Source organism: Cololabis saira, chromosome 13, assembly GCF_033807715.1.
Source record: "Cololabis saira isolate AMF1-May2022 chromosome 13, fColSai1.1, whole genome shotgun sequence".
Lineage (NCBI taxonomy): Eukaryota > Metazoa > Chordata > Actinopteri > Beloniformes > Belonidae > Cololabis > Cololabis saira.
Window position 1 is genome coordinate 5,293,963 of NC_084599.1, and position 21,118 is coordinate 5,315,080.

The following is a 21,118-nucleotide window of genomic DNA, read 5'->3' on the forward strand; positions in this document are numbered from 1 at the left end:
TCTAAGGAAATATGAGGTGTTCCATGAAATGTTTTGTAAAAGGAATGTTCATTGAATTTCAACATTTTCCTAATGTTCTTGCGCTTTTTTTACACCAAAACAAAGGAAAGACATGATATTTTGAGTGCGACTTCCATACATGCTATAATATAGCATGTATGGTATAATTTTAATGGTCCGGCCCACTTGACATCTACCGAGGCCGGATGTGGCCCCCGATGTGAAATGAGTTTGACACCCCTGGTGTAGGGCTATCAGTTTAGCGCGTTAATTAGATTAATTAATTACACTGCTAATTAACGCGTTATGAAAATTAACGCAATTAATTATGAGTGGCAAAATGCGCGAGTATTTTAAATGTGTCCCATTGAGGGAGCCGTAGTTCACTTGGCAGTGGCAGGTCACTTCCCTCCTGCTGCTAGTCAAACTAACAAAGACCTGACAGACCTGGACGACTCAGGGGAGACTCAGCACATCTTTGCTGGGCCTTTGAACAGAAAGAACCCTGTGATTTGTACATTTTGTCCATCCATCCATTATCTATACCCGCTTTATCCTTTGCAGGGTCACGGGGTCTGCTGGAGTTTATCCCAGCTATTTTCAGGCGAGAGGCAGGGGTTACACCCTGGACAGGTCACCAGTCCATCACAGGGCCACATATACAGACAAACAACCAGACACACTCACACATACGGGCAATTTAGAATCATCAATTTACCTAGCATGCATGTTTTTGGACTGTGGGAGGAAGCCGAAGTACCTGGAGAAAACCTACGCAAGCACGGGGAGAACATGCAAACTCCTTAATTATAAATCCTGTAATTAATTAGATACATTTTTTTAGTACAGTGCTGTTCCGGTACCAGAGACTGAACCACACCTTCCAAGTACATTCTCTGAAGTCATACTTTATGTATGTTGAAGTAATTAGCATATAGGTCTAAACTTGGTTCTGAGAAATGGTCTTAGAAACGTATAAACCAAGAAGAAGACCAGAACACTGATCTCTGGAGCAACATTACATCCATTGTCCTAATAAACCTTCTGAAACATTCTTAAACAACAATTATTATTTTTTTAGCAGAAAACAAAACACAAAACAAATAGGATAGAATCCATGTTGTAAAGCTAATGTAATAATTACCAACTCCGTCTGAAACACTGGAAATATCAAAGCCAGTCACTGCTTTTTATTTATTTTATTTATTTTTTGACAATATGTGTGAAACGGTTTAACTCTTAACAGTTTAAATATTTCGGTGCCAACATCTAAAATGAGAACAGATGAACAGATGTGAGCACGAACATTAGGTAACATTTGTAGTCATCACAGGTTATATGAGCTGAAACTGTGCTAAGATGTGCAGCTTCCTCCAGGGCTGCTCCTTCCACCCATTTGGGAATGTTTGGATGAATGGGGTTCGGGTGGCAGCACTTCCTGTCGACATGGCGCTCTGTAGTGATGAAACTTCAAAGGAACTGTTAAGGACGACTGTAGGTTACGTCACAAAGAGTCTGTCCAGTTCCTTTAATGTAGTCTGTGACCCAATCAGAACCTATCCCATCCTGACAAACCTCCAGGACGTGTATGTCAAATAGAAGACACAACATCAAAAAGACAAAACTTAACCAAGTATTGTAAAACCCAAATAATCAGTTTGTACCCGTCTGCTGAGGTTGGAGCCAGTTCTGATTATTTTTAAATACTTTACACACAAAAAATCCTCTTAAAATTGCTGAGTTAACATAGAACTAATTAAAAATGTATTTCTTAGTCCTCCTCGTCCTCATCATCTTCCTCCTCGTCCTCCTCCTCCTCCTCCTCCTCCTCCTCCTCCTCCTCTTCTTCCTCCCCCTCCCCCTCCTCTTCCTCCTCATCTTGGCCACCAGGCTTCCCCATCAACTCTTGTTCCTCTTCCACTGATGGCTCCAAGGCCTCTTGGATTTCAGGTCCACTGGGGTATTCCTCCTGTGGTGGTGGGGGTACTGCTGGGCTGTAGCGCCCCCCCGTGATCTTTTGACCCCATCCAATGTAAATGTTGTCAAACTTCCTGAAGAAAAAGTTAGCCACAAATGTGCATTACAGACACAGAGAAGTGAGAAGCCACTCTGATGGAGCTTTTCCTCTAGAACCTACTCAGCCCGACTCCACTCGACTGGACTCGGTTTGGTTCTTTCCCACTAGGGGTCTTACGTGCCGAGTAGATACTTTTTCTGTAACTATTCTGCAGAGGTTCTAAGCTGCAGAGTCGGCTGTATCTGACATCAGCACACTAGAGGCCACCGATTGGTCGGGGGGTTGGAGTCAGACGTCTGAGTCAGGATGTGACATCAGTGAAAGAGTGACTCACGGCTTCTTGTTTAAATTTATATATATAGGTGTGAGGATGTGTTATTATAGATATTCATATAACATTTGTGTGTGTGTATGTATGTGTATATGTATATATATACATGCTGTAGGAGGCGCGTCAGGCACGTTTGCTCAGCAGGATTAACACCATACCTGTACAATCATGTGTGTGTATGTGTTATATATGTATATATATATATGTATATATATATATATATATATATATATATATATATACATATATATATAATTTCTATGCAAAAAACAAACGATATACATATATATATATATATATATATATATATATACATATAAAGTATACATGTATATATATATATATATATATATATATATATATGTATACTGTATATGTATATATATATATATATATATATATATATATATATATATATATATATATATGTATATCGTTTGTTTTTTGTATAGAAATTAAATTAATTTTGATCATAATGAAATAGAGATTGGGGGTAGGATTTAATAAGATTTTACTCCTTTCCACTCCTTTTCGTGCATGTTAATTATGATGGAAGCATGTTTTTATTTATATTTTTGTTTTTTTGTTTTCTTATTTACATTTATTTATTATTCTTTTTTTTTGTATTCACTAATGTTTCATGTTCGAAATAAAAATTTCAATTTCAAAATTTCAATTTCAATTTCAAATTATATCAAATAAATGCCACAGAACAAGCAGCAGATATATCAACTCATCCGCCTTTACTTCTTGTGTCGCACGATGGAGTACGTCACAGCAGCTTCACTCCAACCTCCTACTTCTGATCTGGGTATTGAAAAGAAAGGAGGGCGAGGAGAGTGGAGTCCAGACGAGGGGTGGTACTGTAAGTGGAGTCGGGCTGAGTAGGTACTAGTGTAAAAGCGCCATAATGTTTGCAGTTACCCTCCAGAAGCGTACGCACACGCCCCCGGCCAAATGTTGGAGCGCAGCATGGCCAGTGCATGGTGGGGGGTGAGGGTGGAGGACAGCCTGCTGCTCCAGGGAGGGGTGTTGAATGTTTCTGAAATGCACAGGCATTAAAGGGCTTAAGGAACATTTGGCCTCTCGGCGTAAACATCACGACTCCAACTCAGATGAGTGGAGGTCAGTGGACGGATGGAGGAAAAGAGTTGCAATCTCAACTATTTTCAAGCACTTAATCCAGCGTTCAAGCATTTTGTTACCTGAAAAACATCAAGTGAAAAACAGCACAAAATACGTTTTCAGCCCTGAGGGTTTCCTTCCAGGGCTCAAGGTTTTTCTAGCCAAGCAAAGCTGTGATGTGATTTTCAGAGTCATCCCCCCAGATGGATGACAAAACACGACTCATACTCAGAGGAGACACAGCTGAACTTTACTTCCTCTTGCCTCCAGAAAAAGGAAAAAGGCCTCTGTTGAGGTTCTGGGTGTGGGGGTGTTCCTAATAATCGAGACATCCATCAAGAGCTGAGACCCCCCCTAAAACCGGATCTCCACTTATGAAAACCCAGCGGATGCTGTTCAGTTGTCTGGATGTCCCCGTTCTTTCTCGTACACTGCTGCCTTCACGGTGTATGCAAAGATAAGGGCAGCAGTACCTCAGCTCTCAATGTTGGTCCTCTCCCCTTTCTTTACTTTGCTTCTTTTCTTTTTACCACCTTCTTTTCTTTATTTATTTGTGGTGACAAACAGTAAAACAGGTGGTAAACCACCACCACCACTACCAGGTCCATTACTGGAATGGAGACACGTTGGCTAAAAGAGAAAGAAGGAGGTTGGCGTTGTTCCACCTCCAGGCTCCTGCATTTTATTCCAGACTCGTGCTAATAGAAACCCATTAGTAGTTTCCCTGCTCGTCACTTTATTATGTACCGCGGGCAGGGAGGTCGACCTGCATATTACTGCAAAATAAAATAAAATCAAATATTTTGTCTCCTGCATGGCCCTAATATTCTTCTGTAAAATACTCCTTATTGCAGCTAAAAATAACATTTTCAAGCACCCTCACGAGCCCAGATAGTGCTTCCACACACGTTCTTTTACCTGTTTAACTGATGAAGATTAACATGACAGAGATGCAGAGGTGTCAAGTAACGAAGTACAAATACTTCGTTAGCTTACTTAAGTAGAAATTTTGGTTATCTATACTTCACTGGAGTAATTATTTTTCAGACGACTTTTTACTTTTACTCCTTACATTTTCACGCAATTATCTGTACTTTTTACTCCTTACATTTTAAAAACAGCCTCGTTACTCTATTTCATTTCGGCCTTTAAATAAAAACTATCCAGTTAAATTGCTCCATCCGGATAGAGTGAATTTGGTTGTGGTTGTTTCAGATGTTCTTGTCCAGTTTTGTTCTTACATCCGTTCCCTCAGATTCCTGCAACTAAACTTGGATGTACATTCCAATAAAGGTTAGGATAAATGATAACATGAACATGAAGTTTGACTTTTTGCACCATTACAATACTTATAGGCAACTAGTCATCATATCTCCTGCTCTCTGAAACACATGTTAATGCTCAATAGTACACATATATGGTTCTTTAATATATTTGCATTATACTAAGATACATTCATTTTCAATGGCTTTTGTCCTTAATGGCTTTTTTCCCCCTTACATTACTTTTACTTTTATACTTTAAGTAGTTTTGAAACCAGTACTTTTATACTTTTACTCGAGTAAAAAACTTGAGTTGATACTTCAACTTCTACAGGAGTATTTTTAAACTCTAGTATCTATACTTCTACCTGAGTATTGAATGTGAATACTTTTGACACCTCTGCAGAGATGTCTCTATATATCAAAGCTTAATTTCTATAAACTCGGACTACAATGAAGATCCTTTAGTGTAAATGTGGAGTTTTGGACCTGAGAAGTCTAACCTGCATCTTGGGAGAGAGGAGTGAGAACAGCTGGTCCCAATTCTGGTTCAGGCTCCTCGGGCTCCTCCTCCTCAGCTGCATCAGCATCAGCTTCCTCATCGGAGTCTTCTTTTAGTTTGGAGGCCAGATTCACCCAGGAACAGCGCCCCTGAGGCCAGATTTCAAACAATAAATGTCTGCACATGAACATCCTTCCAAGGGGAGAGTTGAACTGGGCTTGACCTACCTGCTGCAGGATGTGTTGTGTACTATGAACCCAGTTGAACAAAGATTCAACCATTTCCTGGTCTGGAATGACCTCAAAGTCAGGATTCACCTCGATGGCGTCCTGGGGCAAGTCTTCGTCTTCTTCGCCATCTCCCTGCATGGCTGTATAGAAGCCGCTGGGGCTGACCTGTGTGCCGGCAGATATCCGGGCGATCTGCGCTCTCAGATAGTTGGCTTCGTTCCCGGGGAAAGGCGGGTAGCTCACCACCGCGGCGTCCGGCCTGCCGGTGAAGAACTTACGGATCTGCCGAGCAACGGTGATCTGCTCGGGGGTAACTGGAGGGAGCGGGATCCAGGGAAGACCCGGTTCTGAGCACACGTAGTACACACATTTGTTGGCACCTACTCCCAAAGCCTCCGGCGGAACCACGGGAGGGGGTTTATATGTGGACTGAGGCAGTGGATTAGTCTGAAAACAAAAGACCAGGGAACTGATTTTTAGAGGATTCATTTCGTGGTACTTTGTAGAAATGAAGGCAGAAAATATGGCTCAATAAAAGTCAATATTCAAGTGAATATTGATATATAAGACCTGGGCCCTCATTTATCAACCGTGCTTACGCACAGATCTGTGCGTAAAGCGTGCGTACGAGCATTCCCACGCAAAGTATGGTATTTATCAACATGTACCTGTGCGCAGAAACACGTGTAAATATACGCACAGCTCCAACCATGCGTACACACAAAACCTAGTGGTAGAACAGTGAAACTACAAATAGAACCCATTAAAAGAGTCTCAAACTTTACATGTGAAGTTTGAGATCGCTGAACTGTGACTGAACGGGGAACATGTGCACATGTTCCCGTTTCCTCCAATTAATAAAAATTCTCCATAAGTAATTCAGACATTTTGAATAATTGGTGTGACAAGCTATAAAAGACAGCTTTGGCAGGACGACCTGAAAAGAAAATACAAGTACAAATACAAAATACGATTTTAAGGTTCTTTTACTAGTTTTTAAGTGTCTTAATGGTCTTGGGCCTTCTTATTTGTCTGCACTACTTTTACCCTATCGACCCTCACGGACCCTGAGGTCCTCCGGTGCTGGCCTTTTAACCATACCAAAAGTTAGAACCAGGACACACGGGGAGGCAGCATTCAGTTTTTATGGTCCCCGATTGTGGAACAGCCTCCCGGAGAACCTCAGGAACCTCAGGAACCTCAGGAGAACCTCAGGAACCTCAGGAGAACCTCAGGGCCGCAGAGACTGTTGATGTTTTTAAAAAGAGGCTCAAGACCCATCTCTTTAATCAGGCTTTTAACTGACTCATTTAACTCTTTTACATTTCTTATGCTCACCCTTATTTTTATTGGATCTTACTGCTCTGTTTTATATTTAGTTTATCCTTCTTATCGTATTTTATTTTTGTTTAATCTCAATGTTTTATCTAAATATTTTAGTTGTTATTTATGGTCTATTTTATACATTTTACTGTTTTATTATTTTAGTTTTTAATGTCTTACTTTCTAGACATACTTTTAGGATTTTATGTTTGTATGTTTTATGTTTTTTATAAACTCCTTTAGTGTATTTTATCCTGTTTTCTTGTAGCTTTTATCTCCAGTGTTTCCTCATGGGGAGCCTCCATGCTGGGAGTGACTCTGGCCTGCAGGGGGTCGTCCTGGGGGTCGTTCTGGCCTGGATGGTTGTGGAGCTCTGCACCACGGCTTCACCGCTGTGGTGTGGACTCCTCTTTCCGTCCGGGCCGGGATGGTCTCTGTGTCCTCCCCCCTTGTAGCTGCGGGCTATGGGACCTCCTGGCGTGGACGGCTCCCTGTTACCGTTTCCTCACCTGGATCCTCTGTGCCTAGCCATGTCTACACCATGTGTCTGCGTGCGTGTCTGTGTGTGTAATTTAGGAATTTAGGTGAATTGTAGTGTGCTTTTGTCTGCGGGGAGGGGGGGGGGGGCATTAATACGTTTTATGTTTATTTGTTTTTTCTTGTTTTTTTTTCTGTTAAGCACTTTGTGTTTCATTATTTGTAGGAAAAGTGCTATATAAATAAAGTTTGATTTGATTTGATTTGAAGTACCATGGCTTATCTTGCACTGTTGGAGGATTTAGAGACCGTGCGCTCCGCAAAAACACGCTCCGCAGAGAGCGCGTTTTCAAAGAGCGCGCTGATCTGTTCAGTGATACCCCTTTTACACCAAGCTGGTTCCAGGGCTGGTGCTAGTGCTGGAGCTAGAGCCGGTTCGCGGTTGGTTCTTAAGTAAGAACCGTTTGCTTCTACACAGCTGGTGCTGGCCTGCAGCTGGCCAGAGAGACACGTCATCACGTCACCTGGCCCCCTCGTTTTCATCCCTACCCTGATCAGGAAGCTGAGAGCCAAAAGCCGTTTTAATTTCAGCTGTAGTGCTGTTAATATGGCACTTTATTAAGTTTTAATATTTTTTCAGGTAAAGTAACCTTTAAGATCCCCAACCTGGGCTCAGTTTATCCAAATAACGCCTGTTAAGAAATTTGACCCGATGTTTTCGGAGATGAATTTCTGGCTGACTGCCGGCTCCGGAGCTGATTTATGGTTCCGCGTTAAATCGACGCAGAGCCTACGGCGTAGGGTACGGCGTACGGCGCCCGTCGCCGCATAACCTACGCCGTAGGCTCTGCGTCGATCGTCACACCATATGAGGAAGCTGAGAGCCAAAAGCTGTTTTAATTTCAGCTGTAGCGCTGTTAATATGGCACTTTATTAAGTTTTAATATTTTTTTCAGGTAAAGTAACCTTTAAGATCCCCAACCTGGGCTCAGTTTATCCAAATAACGCCTGTTAAGAAATTTGAGCCGGCAGCTCCTCTCCTCTCCTCTCCTCTCCTCAGGAGCTCCTCTCCTCCTCCGTAACATACGCCGTAGGCTCTGCGTTGGTGTAACGTGGAACCAGAACCGCGGGCTGGGAGGCGTCCCCGCGGGCCAGGATTTTTTATTAAATAAATGGTTGGAGCTGCCGCTGCATCGGCGGGCTCCGCAGCCTCGCGTCCAAGCAGACGTTACTATTGGTGGATTGTACCGTAGACCACTGCTGCTTCTGTTTTACATCCATTATTAAATAAATGGATGTAATAATAAAAGAGTCTGCTAACTTAACCGCCTTCTTCAACGCTACGTTGTTTAAAAACGGCGCGCTTCCGCGTTTATTCTGCTTTGGTTGTTGTTTGGTTGTTCAGGTTGTTAATCTTCCAAGAAATATATCAAACATGGTCAACATAATTATTTTTACAAGCCAAATATCACATACATAAATGCAAATGGAATAACAGCAAACCCTCCATTGTACAACTGAAAAATGAATGTAAACTGTACTTAGCATCTCTTAAACCAGTGTTTCTCAATCCTGTTCCTCATGGGCCCCTGTCCTGCATGTTTTAGATGTTTCCCTGCTTCAGCACACCGTGATAAAAGTACCTGTGTCATCAACAGAGTTGTGCAGACCTTGGTGACAAGCTAATGAGGACCTTTAATTAGAATCAGGTGTGTTGGTGCAGGGAAACATCTAAAACATGCTGGACAGGGGCCCACGAGGACCAGGGTTGAGAAACACTGTGAAAAAAACGATATTGCCAAAAGCTTATATGAAACGATGTCTTTGTTTCTTCATTTTTATTAATACACTTCCCATAGCTTGTCAGTAAATGTATATATATTTTTTTTTTTGCTCTCAACCCCCCCAAATGTTGAATATTTGTAGATAATTGATTATTTTGTTTCATTTGCCTTTTGTTGTAAACTCTACAGAATTTTGTTCAATAAAGTTTGTAAACCTCCAAGCGGGAGCTGTTGTTGCTCCATATATGGTGAATTGGAGGCGTTTCTGAATGCAAATGACGGTAACCATGCACGAGCACGGCAGTTAAGAACAGGTGGGATTTATCATCACTGATGTGCGTACGACCAGCGTCCGCACGTTTGATAAATCCGGATTTTTTTGTACTTACACACATTCTAAATTTCACTCCTACGACAGAATTTAGGACCTTTTCTACGCACTGTTGATAAATGAGGGCCCTGGAAACAGGCATTGTGGCATAGAATTGTGAAATTGGTTTAATTCACCGTACGAATTGTTACAGATTACTTTTGTAATCCTGTATTTGACCCGGTCTTTGTACGTTTTGACCTTATAGAAACATATTCTTGCCATTGTAAGAATGAGATGTACCTGCTGTACTCTACTGCCCTTACTTTTTAACAACGTGTGGTTTTATTATTTTACCTCTTTTCTTATCATTTTATTTCATTTTATTTGTTATTTACTGTTTAATTGTGTCTTGCCGCTTTTAATGTTGATATAAAGCACTTTGAATTACCTTGTGTTGAATTGTGCTCTACAGATAAACTTGCCTTGCCTAAGTGGGGCCTAAAGGGCCATGACCATGTTTTTGTTTGTGTGACTGAAATAAAAGTCATGTGACCTTAAAGGGGCTTAACATTTGGCAAATACAACCTCATATGAACAACAAAATATCACTTTTTTACTGCACCATCATTTATTTGACCGAAGTTCTGGTTCTATCAAAAGTTGCTTCATGTCATTGAGGTTGTGGATGTTGACGTCTCCACAGCTCTCCCAAGGTCCACCACTGCGTCTCCATCAGGTTCAGGTCTGGACTTTGACCAGATCGTTCCAAAACCGTGATGTTTTATTTTTTCTATCACTGACTTGCTGCCGTGTTTGGGATCATTTCCTGTCACATGACCCGGTTTTAGTCAGACAGATGTTCTCACATGTGTCTCTAGAAGACTGGTGTACAGAGGAGATAATGGTCCTCTCAATGACAGGCAGGTGTCCAGGTCCCAGACCATCATCCCTCCACCACCGGGCTTAACCATGGGTGTGAGGTGATTCTGCTGAAGTGCTGCTTTTGCTGTGTCCAGAACCAAACAGGATCCTGGACATTAGGATCAAACAACTCCACGTTGGTCTCATCTGTCCATAGGACATTGTTCCAGACGTACTGCATGTCTCTAAGCATTTGCCAGGTCTGAATGTTTTCATATTTGCTGGGACGTCCACTCCTGAGAAGACTGTCTTGAGTGTTTCAACATGACAGAACTCCAAATTGTCTGGTTATCGTTTTACAATCCTGTCCCAATGGATATCAGCATCAGTAGAGGGTCTGCATTGACGTCACTTCCCCACTGGACCAGCCCCCTTACTCACACTGAGTGGCAAAACATCCAACTGGCAAAAACAGCTGCAACTAGTGGAGAAGACGGGATAACAGCAGATTATGGGCTTAAATTAAGTCAGTTGGACTTGACAGTGACCCGTACAGTTACCCCAAGAACCAGTGGTCCATGGACATTAATATTTGGTAAAGTTACCAAGAACCAGTGGTCCATGGACATTAATATTTGGTACAGTTACCAAGAACCAGTGGTCCATGGACATTAATATTTGGTACAGTTACCTCAAGAACCAGTGGTCCATGGACATTAATATTTGGTACAGTTACCAAGAACCAGTGGTCCATGGACATTAATATTTGGTACAGTTACCCCAAGAACCAGTGGTCCATGGACATTAATATTTGGTACAGTTACCAAGAACCAGTGGTCCATGGACATTAATATTTGGTACAGTTACCAAGAACCAGTGGTCCATGGACATTAATATTTGGTACAGTTACCCCAAGAACCAGTGGTCTATGGACATTAATATTTGGTACAGTTACCAAGAACCAGTGGTCCATGGACATTAATATCTGGTACAGTTACCAAGAACCAGTGGTCCATGGACATTAATATTTGGCCACAAATCCAGTTTCCTGATATTTATATGTACTTAATTTCTACGCCGGGGAAATACACAAAGCAAAGCTTGAAGGCTTACAAAAGTCTTGACGCTTGGTCCGACATCAAGGCAGGATTTGTTGTAGAAATTAAAGTGATGAGGACACCGAACTTTATGATTTGACCGTTTAACGTTAGCTACCAGAAAATCCAACATTACCTGATACAAAATGGGAACCACAAATCCATGTTTTGGTGCCTGGAATCCAGTTGTTTCTGTGAATTGCAGCGATCCATTTGTCTCTTTTAGCTTATTTTTCGGCAGTCTGTAAAACGACAACTCCGATTTCTTGCTAAATCTATGAGTACAGTCGATCGCACAACAGCTCTTTCCCATTTTAGATGTTTTCCAGTTGCTCAAACTGAAAGTTTACGCTGCCACTCAGTCTTTCGGCCACTCAGTCTTTCGGCCACTCAGTCTTTCGGCCACTCAGTCTTTCTACCACTCAGTCTTTCGGCCACTCAGTGGGCGAAACCTGCTGTGAAGTCGGATCTGTGACGTCATGCGCATTCCCATTGTTGCTTCTCAAAGACCACTGCTGACGTCTTTCCCTGTTGGCAGTGTTCAAACACACCTGAAACCTCCAGACCAAAAACCTACCAAAAAGACTGCTTTTCTTAGAGGTCTGTACCCCTATGATCAGGTCACAATGGACTGATTTTTAACAGCGTGTGCAGCAGCTTACACTCTTAAATCATATCTGGCCTGGAAGTGGTACATCGTGTGGTACATCGTATTGGCCATACGTTTTTGTACATTTTAGTGAATTTATTACGTGTTATTGTTGACTTCGCCTAACAACAAGACCCAAAACAATCAGACTACTCACATCATATTTTTGCAAGCAAGCAAGCAAACCAACAAAAACATAGGAATAAAGAAGGGGGCAGTCGTTTCTGCATTTGCATAGAACTTTTTTTTTATATATTTTTATGTCGGTTTTTTCCCCCATTTTATCACCCAGTGCTCCTACCACCTCCTACCTCCTACCTCCTACCTAGTGACAGTCCTGGGCATTTCTCCCTCTACCAACCCTGGGAGGTCCTGCACTGAGCTCAGGTCTCCTCCTTAACCTGAGGAGTGAGCAGGCCGCATCTTTTCACCAGGCAGGGTGGGGATTCTCTGGCCGGACGTAGCGCGTTGAAGGATCACGTTATTCCGGCCAGATCCTCCCCACCCCATCTGGCGTCCCAGTTGGCCAGAGGGGGCATGTGTAGCCCAGGTATGCTGCATGTTTTTGTGAGGGTAGCTCACATCAGCTACCAAGGGAACACGGGGAGAACATGCAAACTCCACACGAAAGATCCTTTCCTTACACACTTAAATGCTTCTTTTTAAATCTGATCTGGTGATACTTGCGGAGGCAACATTAGAGTTAGGTAGCGTTAGTTCTTCCTCACCTCTTTCACCTCATCCTCGTTAGTCTCAGCCTCCCCCTCTTCTTCCTCAGAGGCCAGCTCTTCATCCCGGTCTCTCTCCACTTGAGCAACGATATAGTTGCTCTCCATTCCCAAAACCTTGCCCCACAGGCGGCAGTTGGGCAGTTCCTGCGACACGACGAGGTGCTTGAGCGCGAGGAAGATCCTCTGCATCTCTTCCCTGGGCACACCCACCCCAGCCTGCTCCATGTAGAAGCTGCTCTCATTCAGGTTGGGAAGGGCTTTGTCCAGCTGGTGAAGACCAGGAAACAGCGTCAGACATGTGAACTACATGGGACGGGGGTCGGCAGCGCTGGGGGATGCAGTCAATGTTCCATATGAAAAATACAAACACTCCTCTCTTGCTAACACCTCATGCATCTGAGGTCTCTACAAACAGCCTGAACTCATGTTGTTGTTTTCTCATCAACTTCATTTCATCTGTTGATAGGAACAGAAAAGTAGCGACAGTAAAACTTTGAACACTTGGTAATGTTGCCGTTTACTTTCCAGGACAGTTAAATGGTGCTGTGACATTAACCAAGTACAGTAAAGCAATGTGCAATATGCATTAGCACTTTACAAATCTGAGCATTGGAGCACTTTAAAGAAATAATGGGACGATGTGTAATCTGCATCAACACTTGCACTTAAGCACTTGACGTCGTGAGGTGTTAATCTCTCGTTGTGAGGTGTTAATCTCTCGTCGTGAGGTGTTAATCTCTCGTTGTGAGGTGTTAATCTCTCGTTGTGAGGTGTTAATCTCTCGTTGTGAGGTGTTAATCTCTCGTTGAAATGTAAAATAGATTTATATTAACAAATGCAACGAAGTTAATGAGGAAAACAAAAGATAGATATGGAAGCCAAACAAAACTAAAAAATCACTGCATGTATTTTCCATTCATCTTTCTTTTTTCTTAAATGTGCACTTCCCATACTGTACCAGCTCTTCCACATTTGGCACTGTAGTACATCATAATATTGCTGGTAAGTGACGTGGATTCTAGAGGGCTACTGCTTCATTGCCTGTGGAAGCTTCAAACCTTTCACAGGTGACGCTGTAGTGAGTTGAACACTTGGTCAATACCATGTCTGTGTCCTGGCTCGGGCTTTCCGCTTGGGAGAAGAGATGTCGCTGCTGCTCAGTCAGCAGCTCCCCAGCAGAAGTCTCTGGAAGGTCCCGCAGGTGGCTGTGCTCGACCTCGGCTGAGGCCCGCTTCAGATCCAGGCTCATGTCCTCCAACACGTCCACCGGGTCGCACGGCTGCTCATCCAAGACCTTCATCAGCAGGCTGGTCAGGTGGTCGTAGCTGTAATGTGACAAGTATCAGGACTCATTTCAGTTCACATCGGCTGCCTCGTCACCAACTCTCTGAACCCGAAAAGCCTGATTATCCGTGCACACACATTTAAACGAGCTAGGGAGAGAAATGTGGCTGTAATTCTTCTGGCTCATGTTGCACTTATCCATCCATCCATCCATCCATCCATCCATCCATCCATCCATCTTCCACCGTTTATCCAGAACCGGGTCGTGGGGGCAGCAGTCTCAGCAGGGATGCCCAGACTTCCTTCACCCCAGACTCTTCCTCCATCTCTTCCTCCATCTCTTCCTCCATCTCTTCCTCCAACTCTTCCTCCATCTCTTCCTCCATCTCTTCCTCCATCTCTTCCTCCAACTCTTCCTCCATCTCTTCCTCCATCTCTTACGAGGGGAGTCCGAGACGTTCCCAGGCCAGCCGAGAGACATAGTCTCTCCAGCCTGTCCTGGGTCTTCCCCAGGGTCTCCTCCCGGTGGGACATGCCTGGAACACCTCCCTAGGGAGGAGGGACATGCCTGGAACACCTCCCTAGGGAGGAGGGACATGCCTGGAACACCTCCCTAGGGAGGAGGGACATGCCTGGAACTCCTCCCTAGGGAGGATCCAGTAGGATCCGGTACAGATGTCCAAGCCACCTCAGCTGACTCCTCTCAATGTGAAGGAGCAGCAGTTTATTACTTACTTATTCATCCTACATTGTTTATTTTTTACATTTATCTTTTTGACAGGATGAGAGCATATTTAAAAAAAGCAAAGGAACATTTCTAAATATGCCAGGTTTAGCGGAGGGCTAGTTTTCATCTGTTGTCCCCGACCAGGGCTGATAAAGGCCCTGTGAAGAAAACAATCACCCATCATCCATCCATTATCTATACCCGATGTATCCTTTGCAGGGTCACGGGGGTCTGCTGGAGTTTATCCCAGCTATTTTCAGGAGAGAGGCAGGTGTTCACTTGGACACGTCACTAGTCCATCGCAGGGCCACATACATACAAACAACCAGACACACTCACACTCACACCTACGGGCAATTTAGAATCATCTATTAACCTACTACGCATGTTTTTGGACTGTGGGAGGAAGCCGGAGTACCTGGAGAGAACCCACGCAAGCACGGGGAGAACATGCAAACTCCACACAGAAAGATCCTGCCGGCCTGGGAGTCGAACCGGGAACCTTCTTCCTGTGAGGCAACAGTGCTAACCACCAAGCCACCAGGCTGCCCCACTTTAATACAAATAACAAAATTAACTGAATAAAATAAGTAGCTTTCTTAAACAGAAACCTGTCCTGCTTAACTTAAAATTGTATAAATTAATATAAAACAATAGAAAGGAAGGAATATCAAACCTAGGTACAGGAAGGCAATGTCTGGCTATGTGTACGAAACAATGGCAATGTGGGAAAATCAGCACTGGAGCACCTGGCATGGAAACAAAACATGGAAACAAAACAAAGTGACTATAAAATGTGTGTGTGTGAAATTGAGCTCTATCACAGCACAGCAGATATCACGACCAAGCAGAACATAAAATCAAGAATGGAGATTCTGAACTGGTCAGTAAATGCTATTGACAAGATTTTTTCTACACGGCGTGCTGGGACAGGGGAACCGGCCTGTCCAGATGGGACATTCTTGGCGGGGTACACTATGGACAGTTGGAATAAATGGAAAGTGGTGTGTCTTGGGGTGCTGGATATGGAAGACGTGGAGGACGTCTATATCTTCACGGGCATGACGGTGGGCCTGGTGATCCTAGGGCTTGGCGGGGTCTGGATGCTACAAAAGTTGAGAAAAGTGAGAGCTGATCAGGCAAAGCTGCTCTCTGGCCTCTCTGACATCCAGGGGAGACTGACCAGTGTATGGTCGGATGTGTCCAAAGCTTGTGAGGAGATGAAGTCAGTACGAGCGGAGGGGGCAAAGGCTGTGGCGGCTAGAGAGCCAGAGGACAGCGACTAATCAAAATCTGCATTGACACATGCACCTCCATTGCAAAGTGGATTGCATGCAAAAAGAGACTTGGACATAAAAATAACTGAACAGTGGACACAGTAGTAAATCACAGGAACGGTGATCAGGATGAGTGGACTGGACACGTGTACAAACATACATGCTATCTGGACTGTGAAGGATGAAATTAGACAAATTGCTATGTGGTAAACTATGTATCTTACTGAATTCTGTTGTTGATGTGATCATGAATCTTACATAGAACGGGGCGGGACTTTGATAAGCGTCAGCTTCTCCCGTACCCTTTTCGTCATGTGCTGAGTATGCAATGTATAATGTTCTGGAGATGAAATGTGTCTATATAAACATGCCGAAATAAACGAAATAAAAAAAAAAAAAAAGAAAGCAGAACATCCATTCTGTAATAGTGCAATAACAAAAGTGCAAACAGAAAGTCTGTAGAAAACTTGTAAACATATTTGTGCCTTCCGTTTTTCAAGGGATGTTTGGCGACCCTATCACACACACTGAGGCCACGTTTACACATAGCCGGGTATTTACAAAAACGGATATTTCCCCCTCTATGTTTTGAAAAATACCATCATTTCCACCAGTGTTTCTCAATCCTGGTCCTCGTGGGCCCCTGTCCTGCATGTTTTAGATGTTTCCTGCTTCAACACACCGTGATACAAGTACCTGTGTCATCAAGAATTGTGCAGACCTTGGTGACAAGCTAATGAGGACCATTAATTAGAATCAGTCATGTGTCAGGTGTCATAGAATCAAAGCCATGCTAGCCAATGGGAATCCTGGAAAAAAACATCAACAGATGACACGCAGTGTTGGGCAAGTTACATCCAAAATATAATACATTATATATTACTAGTTACTGTCATTTGAAAGTAATTAGTTACATTACAATATTACTATATCTGAATTGTAATGCGTTACACTACTTGTGTATTACTTTTGAGTTACTTTCAACAAAATAGCAAAAAAAGATAAATCTTGTCCCACTGGCAGATTTTTCTACTTATTTCAAGTGAAAATTTACTTGAAACAGGTGAAAATTGTTAAATAAGTTATTTTTCTGGTGTTATTTTTCTGGTGATGACTCTAAATGTTGAAATAGCAGTAAAACCACATTCATTGATGAAATGACATAAGGGATGGAAAGGAGGGATGGCAGCTTTACAGGGGGGATGATTTGGACCGTTTTTATTTCAGGGGGGATGATTTGGACCGTTTTTATTTCAGGGATGATTTGGACCGTTTTTATTTCAGGGGGGATGATTTGGACCGTTTTTATTTCAGGGGGGGATGATTTGGACCATTTTTATTTCAGGGGGGATGATTTGGACCGTTTTTATTTCAGGGGGGATGATTTGGACTGTTTTTATTTCAGGGGGGATGATTTGGACCGTTTTTATTTCAGGGGGGATGATTTGGACCGTTTTTATTTCAGGGGGGATGATTTGGACCGTTTTTATTTCAGGGGGGATGATTTGGACCGTTTTTATTTCAGGGGGGGGTGATTTGGACCATTTTAAATTTCAGGGGGGGTGATTTGGACTGTTTTTATTTCAGGGGGGATGATTTGGACCGTTTTTATTTCAGGGGGGATGATTTGGACTGTTTTTATTTCAGGGGGGATGATTTGGACCGTTTTTATTTCAGGGGGGATGATTTGGACCGTTTTTATTTCAGGGGGGATGATTTGGACTGTTTTTATTTCAGGGGGGATGATTTGGACCGTTTTTATTTCAGGGGGGGGGTGATTTGGACTGTTTTTATTTCAGGGGGGGTGCCATCACATCACCCCTCATCCCCCCTCAACTCGAATACTGCTCACACGGAACTCAGAACTTCTTCATAAATAACTCCCAGAGAGAAAAAAAACACCAGCAAGCTAACAAACAAACCAATAAAGCTCTCAGAGTTAACAAAACGAACCAGCAATCAACAACTCGCAGCTGTTTTAACCTCTCCTCCTGATGGGCTGCAGGTGTGGTTTAAGGCTGATTTATGGTTCCGCGTTACACCAACGCAGGCCATACGCCGTGGGTTACGCGAACTACTGCGTACCCTACGGCGAAAGCTCTGCGTCGATTTAACGCGGAACCATAAATCCGCTCTCACAGCGCGACTGACTGTGAGCCCGGATCGTGCTCCTCGCCGCGCGCAGCTCCTCGCCGACTCCGCGCTCATATATATTTAATAAATGTATAAAGCCCATATATTAATAAAGCCTCACTTGGCCGAGCCCTAACGCTGAGACCATGGTAGATTTAAGTTACACGCGGACACGCCGCACTGTTGACTTTTCCCTGCCGGCTCTGCTCACTGAACAGTCCCCACACAAACAGTGTCCAGCGGCGCTACGTTCCGCCGCGCCGCGTTCCCAACGCTTTTTTCTGTTGTCGGGATGTCTCGCGGACGCGGTGTTGGTGAATTCTTTAAAAAACAACAGCTAAACGGGTTAAAATGCGTTGTAACGCGCGTTACTTAGATTGTAACGAGTAAAATATTACCGAAAATGTATTAGTAATGCGTTATATTACTGCGTTACAGCAAATAGTAATACATTACTGTAATTGCATTACTTTTGTAACGCGTTACCCCCAACACTGATGACACGAGTAACTTCCAGTTACTTCCAAGATGGAACGAGAGTCTTTCGTTTGGAGTGACAGAGAAGTGGAGTTACTTTAAAGTGACGTTAGAATATAAAACAAGTAAAATACAAGAAAATATTGACGGTGGCCAAACAAATTGTAAACACAGGTCGCACACATGACGCTGGTGACGTTTCTGTCTCATAATGTGACGTTCTGGAGCCTAAGGCCACATTTACACATAGCCGGGTATTTACAAAAACGGATATTTCCCCCTCTACGTTTTGAAAAAATACCATCATTTACACAAACCTGCATAAATATCTGTTATGGTGCTATGAGCAGCCAAACCTACAGGGGGCAGTGTAACGAGAAGATAAAGTCATGCTAGCCAATCAGAATCCTGGAAAAAAACATCAACAAATGACACGAGTAACTTCCAGTTACTTCCAAGATGAACGAGAGTCTTTTGGAGTGACAGAGAAGTGGAGTTACTTTTAAGTGTGACGTTAGAATATAACAGGTAAAATACAAGAAAATATTGACGGTGGCCAAACAAATTGTAAACACAGGTCGCACACATGACGCTGCACTGCAAAAACTCAAAATCTTACCAGAAATATTGGTCTTATTTCTAGTTAAAATGTCTTATTTCTAGTCAATTTTTCAAATTTTCACTTTTTTCCAGTGATGAGTCTTGTTTTAAGTGTAATGAGATTTTTTTTGACTAAAAATGAAACATTTTAACTAGAAATAAGACAAATATTCTTGTTAAGATATTGAGTTTTTGCAGTGTGGTGACGTTTCTGTGGCCTAAATATCCGTTACTTTCCCTCCGTTTACAAGCAAACGTGAAAACTAGAGTTTTTTACAAATCTCCATTTTGGCCAGAGTTTTCAGAAATGATTGTTTTTGGTGACTTTGAGCTTCGTTTTCGTGTAAACTGTAATGATAACAGCAAATGAGATTTGCTTGGTATCTGTTGGTTATGGAATAGGCTACTGTTTATAAATCCAAACAGTAGGGGGCGCACAGCGTCTGAGCAGAACCGTTAGAGTCGTCCTGCCTGTAACTGCTTATGAGGACAACTGCTATATAAACCTGCCTGCATCTTCAGGTAACGGTGTTGTCATTGAACCCACACCACACAAAAACAATACATAAACGAACGGCCAAAACGCATGAAAACACCACCGTTATTGCTCCGTGTAAACGGAGCCTGAAACAGCGCCCCCTGCAGGCCTCCCTGCGCCACAGCGGCGGGTCCCGGCGGAGCTGCTTACAGGTTTACAGGTTACAGGTTTATAGGTTACTTATAGTCTTACAGGTTCAGGCCGCTGCGGCCGCCGCTCCTCAGCAGGGCCGCCTTGGACTCGGCCGCCAGCTGTCTGCTTTTCCCGGCTCCGCTGTCGTCCATCGTTGACTCGTAAAACAAGCTCCGAACACGCGTAAAAACGAGCACTCCTCGAGTTCACACCACTGGTGTATATGGCGGTTGCTATGGTTACCGCTGCGCAGCGGTTGATGGCGGTTGCTATGGTTACCGCTGCGCAGCGGTGGACGGGGGTTCAAACTGGAGATTGATGCAGGAAACACAGAACCGTTTAATCTTATTTAACACACCATTAAAAGTTCAAAAGAAACATTTTATTATAAATTTGTTAAAAAAAAAACAACAGATGACCACAACTCTTCCGTTGACCGTTGTTGTACCCCTCTGTTTTGGGCAATTTTAATTGAGGCGTTTGCTGATAAAATGTAAAAAAAAAAAAAAAAAAAAAGACAAAACCTATGAGGAAGTCTCCTCATTAATATCATTGCTTTTTCATACGTTTGAAATTATATATGATTTATTAAATAAAAAAAATATAAGATTTTTTTATAGATTTTTTTTGAGAGAGGAAAAAAAGATACATTTACTGGGAAGTGTATTAATAAAAATTAAGAAACAAAGATAAGCTTTTCAAAATATTGTTTTTTTTCACACATCAGTTTAAGAGACGCAAAGTACAGTTTATATTAATTTTTCAAATGTACCATTTTTTCTTTTCTTACATAGATAAACCTAGTAGCCTAATGTAGTAAAAACAGTGGACTACATGGGTGCAGCTGATTGGCCTGCAGAAACTGGCTCTGGCCACAAATAAAGGGCTTTGTGTTCATGAGTTGTCACTTGTCAGTTGTGGCGATTGGTCAAAAAGTCCATTTATTTTTTTTAAACTGAAAGTGCCGGAATAAAAGAGGAAAGGGAGAGACCTTTTACAGGGGGAAAAAATGCACTAGAAGAGGAGGCCGGTGTTCTGTCGACCCATGCTACCCGTCGAGAACTGCTACTTTGAGGTTCTGCGCACGCGCACAGTCGATTTTCAAAGTTTGATTGCTACGTCCATAATTTCTTGCATCCCTTCAGTCCAGGCTGCTGTTAACAATGAGGAACATCCTCAAAATCCCTAAGAAGATATATATTTTATATTTATTATCAATCCAAAAATAGTGTTTACAAAATCGATACA

General features: G+C 42.8%; 1 protein-coding gene across 1 annotated transcript; it reads right to left on the reverse strand.

The window, feature by feature from the left end:
• Positions 1-1,810: 1,810 nt before the first annotated feature.
• rsph4a (radial spoke head component 4A) lies at positions 1,811-20,036 on the reverse strand (the record flags this gene model as incomplete). Its single annotated transcript, XM_061737429.1, has 7 exons — positions 19,931-20,036; positions 13,805-14,027; positions 12,700-12,969; positions 5,465-5,914; positions 5,239-5,386; positions 3,273-3,390; positions 1,811-2,051 (listed from the first exon to the last, which is right to left on the reverse strand). Coding segments are annotated over exons 1-7 (1,542 nt in total), but the record flags the coding sequence as incomplete, so codon positions are not given.
• Between the last annotated feature and the right edge of the window lie 1,082 nt (positions 20,037-21,118).